This window comes from Neophocaena asiaeorientalis, unplaced genomic scaffold (genome assembly GCF_003031525.2).
Source record: "Neophocaena asiaeorientalis asiaeorientalis breed wild unplaced genomic scaffold, Neophocaena_asiaeorientalis_V1.1 scaffold72, whole genome shotgun sequence".
In the NCBI taxonomy this organism is placed as follows: domain Eukaryota; kingdom Metazoa; phylum Chordata; class Mammalia; order Artiodactyla; family Phocoenidae; genus Neophocaena; species Neophocaena asiaeorientalis.
In genome coordinates, this window is record NW_020185336.1 from 12,694,135 (window position 1) to 12,707,258 (window position 13,124).

General features: G+C 39.3%; 1 protein-coding gene across 1 annotated transcript in view; it reads right to left on the minus strand.

The window, feature by feature from the left end:
* FMNL2 (formin like 2) overlaps positions 1 to 13,124 on the minus strand; it is a 304,398-nt gene that overhangs the window by 65,294 nt on the left and 225,980 nt on the right. Inside the window, exons 7-8 of the mRNA XM_024735896.1 lie at positions 3,573 to 3,681; positions 103 to 179 (exon numbers count right to left, since the gene is read on the minus strand). Of these exons, the coding sequence (XP_024591664.1) occupies positions 103 to 179; positions 3,573 to 3,681 (186 nt within the window). The remainder of the gene's footprint in view (positions 1 to 102; positions 180 to 3,572; positions 3,682 to 13,124) is intronic.

Here is a 13,124-nt window from a genome sequence, read left to right on the forward strand (position 1 = left end):
AAAAGGTCATGCTTGAAAGTTTCTCAACTCTAATTTGATTGTCGATGAGCTCTCTGGTGTCCCTAGTTCGATTCAGATTTGTACATTACAAAGCCAGCTTACCTTGGATTCTTGTTGTTCAAGCTTAGTGCAATCTCGTTGACAGCATGTGGATGAGACATGACCATGTTGAAACCATACTGAAATGGATGTGGAAAAAACAAAGCATTAGGAGTTAATTGAGAGGACTGTCAATGCTGATTAAAAAACAAAAACCTGAAGTTTCTACCTAATGTGATTTTATACCATCATAAATGCACTTATGTCTCTAGCACATCAGTGTCTGCACATATTTCTCTATGAAAAATTTCAGGAATGATGTTATTATCAAGGTACCATATTCCTATTCTCCATGAATAAACTATATGTGTCTCTTCATTAAAATGATGAAAAGGCTCCAGGGCCAGTGATTCTCAATCCTGACCGCTTGGCAAAATCACCTGGAACAGTCAACAAAACAAAACACCAATTCTCCAGGACCCACTTCAGGTCAATTTATTCTGAATCTCAAGGATGGAGCCCTGGCATCTGAATTTTTTAAGCAGCTTCACTGTGCAGCCAGGGTTGACAACCACCACCTCTGGTCCCTTCTCTTGGCAATGGTTATCGAGACCAAAAGCCTAGGAGAACCTTCCTTGCTCTGAGGCGTGGTAACTTATCCTTCTATAAAATGAAGCGAGTTCAATAATGGGATCAAGAATCATTCTTGAGTCTGCCAAATTGAGGAATTATTCCTTCTCCAAACTCACTCTCAGCTCATGACCTTATTTCCAATTACACCGAGAAAACATAAGCAATCAGAAAAAAAACTTCCAAAAGCTCCCACCACCACGTCAATCCACCCACACAGATCTGTGTCTTCCCTCCTCACTTCTTCCTAAAGATGAACTCTCCACACTTCCATCTAAGGCCATTCTCCCGACTTGAGTGTTCTTGATCGCATTCCCTCCAACCTACTCAAGAACAGTATATGCTCCAGCGATTCTCCCATTCCCCTCTCTGATTCACTACCATTAGCGTAAAAACATGATGCAAATTCTCCTTTCTTAAACAACAAAAACAAAATCTCTCTTGACCCAACAACCAGTGTCCAGCCACTCTCTCATTTTTCTGCTATTCTTTTACAGCAAAACTCCAACCACTCGTGGTCTCCAATTCCTCTCCTCCCATTCTCTCTTGACACCACTTCCGTCAGGGATTTCATCCCCAACACCACAATGCAACTGTACCAGCAATGACGGGCACTTTGCTGGAGCCCATGGCCAACTCTTCATCTTGCCTGACTTGGCAGCAGCACCGGACACAGCTGACCACTCTCTGCTCCATGAACTACTTCCTGTGCTTGGCTCCTACTTCCCTGGCTGCTTCTCAGTCTCTCTAGCTAGTTTTTCCTCATCTCTCTGACATTAAACAGAGTGCCCCAGGGTTATCTGGGATCTCTCTGCTTCTCTGTCTATCCCCGCTGATCTCCTTCACTCCCCTGGGTTTATATACCATCTACTGACTCTCAAACTTTTATCTCCAGCCCAGACCTCCAGATCTTGAACTCCTGACTGGCATATCCGACCCCTATTTAAGATCTCTATTTGGATATTTATGGACACCTCAAAGTTAACATCCCCCAAACTGAACTCCTAATCAGGTCTCCCAAATCTGCTCACCCTGCAGCCTTCCCCATCTCTTAGTAGACGGCAACTCCATCTTCGAGGCACCCAGGACTGCTAGTGTCCTTACCACCAAAACGAAACCAGAATCTGGCCACCTCTCATCACCTCTACTTCTATTCTCCTGGTCCATACCACCATCAACACTCACCTAAATTAATGCAACAGCCTCCTAAAAGGTCTACTTCCTTTTGTCTTTGCCCCCCAGGGTGATTCCTAACACAGAAGTCAGAGGGATCATGTTAAATTCAAGTGTCAGATTAAGTCACACTTTTCCTCAGAACCTTCAATAGCTTTCTAATCACAGCAAAGCCAATGTCCCTTCATTGGCTTATAAAGCCCTGCATAATCAGGACCCCCTTGTAACTTCAGATTTCATCTTCTACTTCTCTCCCTCTTATTCATTCTGATCTAGCCAACCTGACCTCCTTTCTGTGTCTTCAGTACATCAGACCTATTCCTGCCTCGGGGACTTTGCACTTGCCCTTCTCTCTGCCTATAATTTTCTTCCCTTAATATTCCTTACCTTGTTCCCTCATTCTAGTTTTACATAAATGTTATCTTCTCCATGACACTTTTCTTGCTAGCCTATTTAAAACTGAACTCACATTTCCCGCACTTATTCTTATTTCTTGATTATTTTTTCTATAGTACTAAGTAGTAGTTCTCTGGAGGCAGTCTTCCTGGGTTCAAATCTGAGTCCACCATTTATTAGCTATGTGATCCTGGGCAAATTACTTAACTTCTCTGTATTTCAGTTTCCTCATCAGTAAAATGGCGAGGGTAATATTACCAATCTCACAGGACTGTTATGAGGCTCAAATTAAGTAGTAGGTTTAAAAGTACTAGACTTTAGGAAGCACTATTTAAATGTCAGCTTTTATTTCATTTCATCACTATTATTATCTGGAATGCTATATAGTTTACCAATTTAATTGTTTACCATCTGTCTCCCCTCAATAGAGAGTAAGTTCCCTTGGGCACTTATTTATTTGATGCTGTATTCCCTGTGCCTAGAACAGGGTCTGTCTGGAAATGTTCAAAAAATATTAATCAGTTGAAAGAATAAATGCATGTTTCCCTTCTTAAATTCAGTTTGGCATGCTTATGTTGGGTTTGAACTCTAATACTGACCTATGCATTTACCACCCATTTCTACTTGGACCCATCTATAGGATCCGTTTCAATGGAAATCAAACCCTATTTTCTGATGTGAACAATGTTTGTCTAATTCTCAGCCCTGGTTTGCTTTTACAACTATACTTTTGACCCTGTCAGCTCACCCTAGATACTTCAGGCTCTAACTCCCACTTTGTGGTTAGGATTAATCCCACACACTGTAGTTAGTTGCTCCCACTGTTTTTCAGAGTGGGGATAACCTCTAAGGAGGACTCTGCACTTCTACCAAGAATCCTCCAAGTGTTTCTTACGAAGATCAGCAACCACAGGGTCCAACACACAGTAATTATAACTCCTTGCCTATTCATCATATAACCCTTTGAGAAGCAATGACCTGTCCAGTGTGAGAGTCTATCATTCCTAGGGTCCTAAAGCTGTTCCAGTATTGCCCACAACCAGTGGCTTACGCTGTCTTTAATAGTCACAAACATTTACCAAGTAATCTAGACAAGCTTACCATTATAAGAGGAAAATGTCTTCCCTTAAATACATTGTAAGTTATAAATGCTAATTAAAATATAAGGGCGATGAATTATGAGCACTAGAATGAACTAGACCTTTCTTTTTTAATAGAATTTCATTAAATCCTGCTATTTACTTCAAATAGAAATAATACAAAGTCACCAAAGAGAACAAGATCTGAGCCTGATGAATTCAGATTTTTTTAAAGGATTATAAACAGAAACATACCTGATAATTCATGATGGCACGTAAACACATGATACAGACATGCACGTCATCTTTCTTACTCACTAATCTTGAATTTTTCAGGGTTCTTCTGCTTGGCAAAGTATTATATCTACAAATAAAAAGGGAAATTTCTATAAAGCTATAGATTACTTTCTTAGCAGAGGCAGATGACTTTAAAAATGGACACTGTTCTCTACTTGTACCTACAGCTAAATGAGGATTGCTGGTCAAACCACCACTAAGTAACCCATCACCACCAACCACCCCATCACCACAAAGCTGTTTCTGTAGACTACGAGGCCTACACAGTTCTGTGTACTGGCTATCATCTTGTCAGGCAATATACCCACGGACAGTGAAAGAACTCCACTCACTGCATATAATGAATCAGACTATACATGAGACTAACCAACAATCCAGGCTCTAATCAGCAGGCCAAGCCAGATTTGCAGAGGTGATTTGAGACAACAGGCATACAGATTGCATTTTTAAACAAGTGAAGGGGTAGAGCTCAGCTAATAGGTAGACCTCCTATCATGTGACCCAATTTTAACAGCACCTTCCCATCACTGTTATCAGGAGTTCCTGCTTCAGAGTTTAAACCTAGGCAAGGTCATATATTAGCAACTGTGATATCAGCCTGTGATACTGAACCTTAATAGTACGCAAAACCTAAATAGTATACAAATGCCTCCACAGCCTGATCCCTCACTCAAAGCCTGGTATGGCAGCTGAAACTGAGATGGAAATATGCTGACATTTCAAAGGGTTAGGATGTTTCAACATTAGGGTTCATTCTGGAGACCCAACATTGCTAAGCCTTAGTTCTCCTTTCTGCAGATTTATGAGAACCTGCAAGTCATAAAGCAGTGACAGTGTAAGATGGGGCAAGTAGAAAGATGACAATACTGAGGGCTTCGTTATGAGCTCTAAATCACTGCTTCAGAGGGGAAACAGATAAGTTTTCTCTGCAACTCCAAGCCTGAAATGAAAGCAAATTTCAAAAGTTGTCAACTACTTTCCCACAGAGTCAATGACAGAAATGTTCCACAAAAGAAGCTATAGGCCTTCCTTCTCCTTGAATTAAGCTAATTAAACATTTTTAAAGAAGGCATAATTAATACTAACTGCTTTCAAAAGTCTCACAGGTGCAGGCTAAGATTTGAAAACTGAATTGACAGGTCTCCAACTGTTCAGCTGAGCAGCTCTTTTACATTTTCTATTCAAAAACCATCAAACAGAAGAAAGATGATTCTTTCACACAAGCCTACTAATACGCCAAATACATTTTTGAAAAGCACCTTGGTAAGTCACTGGCCTCAATATACCAGACTGTGCAAAACCTGGTTTGCTCACATTACTTTTAAAGAAGAATGCTTTGCTTGAGGACTCCTGCTTTACTCACATTGGAAAATAACAATTCAGCAATGGAAGGCGGCCTAATCCAGTTTTGAGTGCAAAACAAAGTTAAGGAAACACATGCAGATTTGAATGTTATAAGCCCAATTTCAACATCTAAAATACAACTTTAAAAGATGTCACTCTGGGGCTTCCCTAGTGGCGCAGTGGTTGAGAGTCCGCCTGCCGATGCAGGGGACATGGGTTCATGCCCCGGTCCAGGAAGATCCCACATGCCACGGAGCGGCTAGGCCCGTGAGCCATGGCCACTGAGCCTGCGCGTCCGGAGCCTGTGCTCCGCAACGGGAGAGGCCACAACAGTGAGAGGTCCGCGTACCGCAAAAAAAAAAAAAAAAAAATGTCACTCAGCCATAACCCTAGCCCGAGCATGACGGCTAACACACCGGACAGAAGTCTCACAGGGACCGGTGCCCCTTCAAACAACTACATGATCTGTCTGACCCAAGAATCCCTGGTCTGCTTAATCTACACCCAAAGGTCTCTCCCTTCCTCTGCCCTTCTTATTTTAACCTCAGGTTTGTATTTCTTTAGTTCTCATTTCTAACAAAGCAATGGCTGCTAGCATAAAACAAAGTCATCTAAGATTAAGCTTGAAAAAAGAAAAGGTATTACCAAGGGAACCAATCATCCTTTGCTAAATTATATTTATGTGCAGCAGTGACTGCAGAAGATGGACTGGCCAAAGCAAATTACTCTTTAAAGAAGATGGGACAGGTCATCACACAGGCACATACTTCTGCATCACTTCCAAATAAAATTTAACGATTCCAGCAAGTAGACCAAATGTACACATTTAATGATGCTTCCTAAGAGGTGTAAAGTAACATAGCAGTTCCTTCCTTTTACTGATTAACCCACAACTTCAGCTATATTGAAATAAAACTCTTCCTAAGAAGACAAAATTTCTTTGCCATTACTAACATTATTTGCAGAAACCACTAAAAATTGATTCTAATATCCTACTTACTAAATAGTAACACAAAAGGCTAGTATTTGTTTTAATAGGTGGTTAATCTCAAATCAATTTTCTGGATCAATATTTGAAATGCATTTAATATGAAAAAGCACATGCATACTTATCAATATTAAAGGAGTTTAGAAAGTACATAATACATAAGATAACAATAAATAAAAATGTGTATTTTATTAATGATACTCTATACTTAAAAGCAACAGAGCTAAGCTTTTTTCTAAAGTGAACGATATTTAATATAAGATTAATCTTCCTCTAATTTTTGGAGGATACAATATACAAAATACAATATTTTTTATACAAAAATACAGTGAGCATTAAAGGCAACATTTGAACTTGTATTTAAAATCATAGCATTACAGTTTTTGTTTGTTTTTGTTTTTGTTTTTTTGTGGTACGCGGGCCTCTCACTGTTGTGGCCTCTCCCATTGCGGAGCACAGGCTCCGGACGCGCAGGCTCAGCAGCCATGGCTCACGGGCACAGCCGCTCCGCGGCACGTGGGATCTTCCCGGACCGGGGCACAAACCCATGTCCCCTGCATCGGCAGGCAGACTCTCAATCACTGCGCCACCAGGGAAGCCCTGATTTTTAACTTAATAGGAAATTTTGCTCTATATTTTGGAATTCTCATCTAAAAATTTTTCCCCAATTAAGAAAATGCACTCCTAATTAATTCACAACTCTTTGGCAAACACAAAGTATTTGCAAACACCTTAACTGAGGATCACCTTAAACCTCCAAGGCTAAATTTTAGGGACTGTGTCATGGGTTGGCATGTATATTAATCTACTCTTCAGCATGAACATTTTGTGGAATTTGACAATTTATGTAATTAAATATTTGGTTTATTTGCTTTAGTTGTCATCTGAGTAATTTATTACCTTTTTTCTTTTTGAACATGTTTTAAATTCAGCTCCAATGCACAATGTTGATACTATCCAAAGAACACATCCCCATGGCGCTAGTTTTACTAGATCCCCCAACTTAGCTAACAGAATTAGGACTAACAATTTACTACATACCCACTTTCCACAAGGACACCTGGACGAGGTAAGCAATCTATAAGGACTGGCCTCTGGTGCTCTCTACCAACCACAGGAAATCAAACCAAACCTAGTGTTTAAGGTCCAAAGTGGATTTTATCAAGCATCTACTGTTCATGCTAAACTTTATTAAGTGCTAAGGGAAAATGAAAGATGAAGATGTTGCTTCTGCCACCATCTAGTTTAGGAAGCAAGAGGTGATATCGATAGCCCCTGTATTAAGATGTTCTCTGTCCACACCAGCCCACCCCTTCTGCTGCATGCACATTCTAACGTGTAAAATGAATTCAGTAATAGTACACATACCTGCACAGCACAATATGGTGGAGTGATAACACCTCAAACGAGAACACTTTTTTGCAAAGCAAGATACTTAAAATCCTCATATAACCTTTTCTCAATCAAGCCATATTTGACTGAGTTAATAAGACAGACCTACTCTTAATAACTGTCTTTAGGCATATGAAAGTTGTTTTTAAATGAGGCTCTAATTCAAGAAGTAAGTATAAAAGGAATGGACAAAATTGTGGGATGAGTATCAGAAAGGTGACATAAATGAACATAATTGAACATGAAATATTACTAACACAGATTTAAAACACACCATCTCATGAGTCTTTGAACAGTGGAGTTACAAGACACTTCCATTCATTATTTTTATCTATATTGAAAATTTTCTACAATTAATGTATATTACTTTCCAAATAAAGAAAAAAAAATGTTGCACAAAAAACAAACCCTTACAGGTGGTCTAGGTTTACATCCATCTAAAGACAGAAAGCTAACTAGATCGTATGATGATAATGCTTTTCCCACTTTAGTTACCCCACAGAAGAATGTTTCCTAAAGGCCTCTTAAGTAGAGAGCTGGTCCTTAAGTGGAAAGCCAAGCTGAGGGTTTCTCTGAAGAGCCCCAATTCCACCACAACACAGGCAGCAAAAGAACCAAGTATCATCAGAACAGCTAAGCTTTTAAAATCCTATTCCCTGGTGCTGCACACATCCACCTGGATGCCAATCGACCTGAATACAATGATTAACAGTTTCCAGAGAAAACAGATGAGGTTAACTGATTAGTGCCACAAATCTCTACCAAATGTATGAGTCACACTGACTCACTTAGGCAGGGCTGGAATTTCACAGCAATGATCCATCACCAATTAAAAATGCAAACAGCTCAGATGAGATGTGTCATCACAGCCAAACACTGTGTGTACAAGGTGCTGCTGCATGGTCATGTTAACACAAGTACATATGATGCAGTGCATTATCTTTAAAAGGGTAGATAAGGCCGCCTCCGGTTCTATGTCACAGCCCTGTAGGCTAAGCTACCTTCACCTTTCACAAGCACTGATCATCGCGCTTTGGCTATTTGAATCAACTTTCCACAAAGACCTGAGCTTCATAGGGATTACATCAGTGACTCAGTAGAAGATATGGGTGCTTCTGTGGAAAACGAATACCGTTGGCATGTGTCCCATTACAGAATTACATACAGTGAAACCAAGTACTATGATGGTTTCTTCCTGAAGTTATTTGGAAACAACTAAAACAGAGCCAACAGGACAGGTGGAGACTGCCCCCAGTTCACTGTGATATATTCAAAAGGCCCCAGTGGGAGGCAGCAATAGTTGCCCTGTGGTCTCCTACGGATGACTGAGGCAGATAAGCTCTAGTCCTGCCCTATCTAATATGTCTTAAGTGATCCTAGATGTCGTCAGCAGTTAATGGGGTATGTTCCCTCAGCTAAGACTTGAAATTGGCTTCTTCACTAGCAGTTCTCAAATCTCAGGGTACATTCACAGCTTAATGTAGAAGCAGGAAGAAGAGGGGCTTAGAAAGACCTTCAAGTCCATTCTGCCCCCTCTCCACTGCCTACCACACTGATGGTTTGCACTGTGATTACGGAACTATTGGTTTTTGAGGTGACTGTGGATCTGGAGAGGAAAAACAGCACAAGCTAAAATCTCACAAAGCCAGCTGTTCTGAGATTCAGTTGTTTATCCTGAATAGATGCTCCCCAGATTGTTACAAGACTTTAATCTCTAGAGTTCTGAAAAAGTTGATTCTGGCAGGTTTTGCCAGTTTTCTCACTGCTTTGATGGATCCTGTACTCCACCATTTTCAGTGACATTCCATAACAGACACTTAGAGATCCTGAGTAACGTACTCATTCTGAATACACGTAACAATTCCTTCAAGTTAAAGGGAACAGTCAAACAAGGTGCTGCAACAATTATGTTTCTCTGGTGATGCGGGCTCGTTCCCCAAGATGTCAGGATCAGAGAACTACCTCAGATTCCAAATGAATAAACAGGGAATGACATATTTACAGAGAGGTTGTGGCCCAACGCCTGGATCACGGGATGGGGGCACTAAATTCTGTCCGAGAACCTTTCCTCCGCCAGACGGGCAAGCAGAGTTCTGAGGCTCTGGATCCGTGGACACAAAAGAGGGGTTTCCCAGAGGCAGAAAACAGCCCTGAGTCTAATTTTTGGCGCTCCTGCCATTTGTAGGAAAGGGAACAGGGAAGGGATATTTAGGGCTATCTTTCTGAGGTCTCAAGGGTTGTAAGAAAATCCTGTTTTTTGAGAGGTCATTTTGACAGAAACACCACCAAACTTCTCAGGCCCTCTTCTCCATCCATAGCAGAACTGCCTGCTATCTTGTTACTGAATGAAAACTAAACGTTGCCCTCATAATTCAAAGACAAGACATTATCTTGGAAGAGATGCCAGGTAGAATTCACCAAGTTCTATGAACGTGGAAACAAACAGATGGCAACACTGACTTCAGATCAAAACCAGAGAGAAATGACTCTAACCACTTGTATTAATTTTAACCAGTATAACCAGTATTAACCAGTATTAATTTTAACCAGTATAACCAGTATTAACCAGTATTAATTATAACCAGTGGTTATAAGTTACATGAAATAATAATAAATGAAGTTATAGTCAATGCTAGTAGGAGTAAGAGGCACAAAAAACTAAGCAATTGTTGCAAATATCTTTTAAGAAACCTATACAATGTGTTCTGTTTAGTACTATAGTGACACCTGCGCTATCTGTCCAGGAGCCTGTTGTGAGCACCTCGACCTGCACAGTACTGGCAGCAGGTGCTATGCAGAAAAAAATATATATCTCTGTTTGAAAACCTGTCAGAATGACTGTTTAGTGAGATCAACCAGTTGACTTCTTCTAAGAAATGTCAAGGCAAGTAAAACCTGAATTTTGGACTCCAGAAGGCAAAAAGAATAGAGGTCTGCAAAGGAAACCTGGGGAAGTAGCTCTCTTGGATCTGCTTGACCACAGATTAAATACACAGGAACTTCTCTTGCCAGGTACATATTCATAGCCTGAATTACATACAATGTTCATTGGAGTTCTGGTTAGAGCCATGTTTTGCTATGCTTAAACTACCATTCATTGTAAGAGAATCTAAAAGAAAGCTATAGTAACTCTGAACTAGTTCCTTAGGTTTAGGAATGTAACAGACAAGTGGGACTACACAAAATGGAAAAGCTTCTGCACAGTAAAGGAGACAGAATGAGAAGGAAACCTGTGGAATGGGAGAAAATATTTGCAAACCAAATACCTGATAAGGCCTTAATATCCAGAATATACAAGAAACTCCCACAAATCAATAGCAAAAACAAACAAAAATCATCTAATTAAAGAATGGCAAAGGACTTGAACAGACATTTCTCCAGAGAATACATACAAATGGCCAACTGGTATATTAAAAATGCTCACTAATCATCAGGGAAATGCAAATCAAAACCACAATGAGACAGCACCTCACACCTCTCAGATGGCCATTATCAAAAAAGACAAGAAAAACAAGTGTCGACAAGAATGTATATAAATTAGAACTCATGCACACTGTTGGTGGGAATGCAAGTTGTACAACCACTATGGAAAACAGTATGGAGGTTCCTCAAACAAAAGTAGAACTTCTGTATGTAATGATCCAGCAATCCCACTTCTGGGTATTTATCTAAAAGAACTGAGACCAGAATCTTGAAGAGGTATCTGCATTCACCTATTCCTTGTAGCATTATTCACAAAAGTCAAGATGTAGAAACAACCTAAATGTCCATCAACAGATGAATGGACAAATATGGATAAAATATGGTTTAAAAAAATAGCAGTGATGTGGTGTGATAGGAGTTTTAGCTGATGCTATGGTAGTAATCATTGCAATGTACAAATATATCAAATCAACACATTGTACAACTTAAACTTACACGATGTTATACAACAATTATATCTCAATAAAAAATTAAACTAACTTACATATTCACATACACATACAATATTAAAGTCATGAAAGAGAAAGGGTTGCAAATTCCCTGGTGGTCCAGTGGTTAGGACTCAGCACTTTCACTGCCGTGGTCCGGGTTCAGTCCCTGGTCGGGGAACTAAGAAAGGGTAAGGAACTGTTCCAAGTTAAAGGACGCTACACAGACACAACTAAGCACAATAAATGATCCTTGCGTTAGATTCTGGACAGAATTTGAAAACACTGCTATGAAATAGACTGGGATAATTGATGAAACTAAAGAAACTGAACTAAAAATTGTGTCAATATGTAAAAGTTCTGATTTTAATAATTATACCATGGTTATTTAAGAGCATGTTATAACAAAAATTGTAACTAAAATAATAATTTTAGTGTAGGTATATTTGCTCTTAGGGTACCTATACTAAAATAATTAGGTATAAAAGGGCATGATTCTATAACTTATTCTCAAATGGTTAAAAGGTGTGTATGTTTACAAAGCAAATGTGCAAATGGCAGAGTAAATTTAGGTACAAAATGTTAAAACAATTGTTGAATCTGTGTAAAGAGCATAAGGGGGATCATTGTACTATAGTTGCTTTTTTTAAGTTTTCAATGATATCAAAATTTAAAGTTACAAAAAGAAAAAGAAGAAACTGTGGTAAATACATACACTGGAATATTATTCAGCCTTCAATTAAAGGAAATCCTGCAATATGTAATAACACAGCTGAACCTTGAGGACATTACTCTATGTGAAATAAGCCAATCACAGAAGGACAAATGCTACATGATTCTATTTATATGAGATATCTGAAATAGTCAACCTCACTGAAGCAGAGAGTAGAATGGTGGTTGCCAGGGGCTTAAGAGAGGGCAAAGTGGGGATTTAAAGGTATAAAGTTTCAGTTATGCAAGGTAAGTAAGTTCTAGAGATCTGCTGTATAACATCTTGCCTATAGTCGACAACAATGTATTATACACTTAAAAATTGTGAAGAGAGTAGATCTCATGGTAAGGGTTCTTACCACAACAAAATAATAAAAAATAAAAGCAGTATGCTTTACAAAAATAACAATGGGTGATAACATAAGAATGAATAAGTAACATGTCTATGATAATTCTGGATGTAGAGGAGAAAGACCTACTCCTGACGAAAAGCTAGATGTGATCAAATCCTGGATTTGTTTAGAGATCTACATCTGCAAAGCACCAAGCTTAGTCAACACCAAACGGAAGCCACTGTTCACCCAGTGATGCCTTAAAAAAAGTCTGATCACCCATCTATTATCTTCACAACATATGCTTATTTCTAGACATATTCTTATATGTGAGTTTTCTATATGTCTGCCTCTCCCTCTGAGCCTGTATTATCAAAGGACAGTATATTACTGCAGAACCTTGAAAGGAATGTTTCCTGAACTGACCTAACCAGGTTTTCCCAGAGTCCAGCAAAAAGGTTTTCAAAAATATTCTGTGGAGTCTCCATGCCAACATTTGTGGGATTTGTAATATCTAGGTCCGAATGGCAACAGGAAAAAGACAAGGTATATATTTTTGCCTCTTACCAAAAGTGTCTTCAAAGGTCTAACTATTCAGAAATTAAACTAATATCTACCTATAAATAGATAAATGAGAACTCCCCTGGAAGCTAATGTAAGGGTTCAGCCCAACAGAATGCAACGCCAATTAAGTATGTCACATCGTTTGGCATAACTGTAATAGTCTTTTATGGTTCCAAGGTCTGGCTAATAGAATTTTACCAAGATTTGGGGTTTTAGGTTTCCTCTCCCTTACCGTTCAGACATGACATCACCTGGGCATATTTTTTCT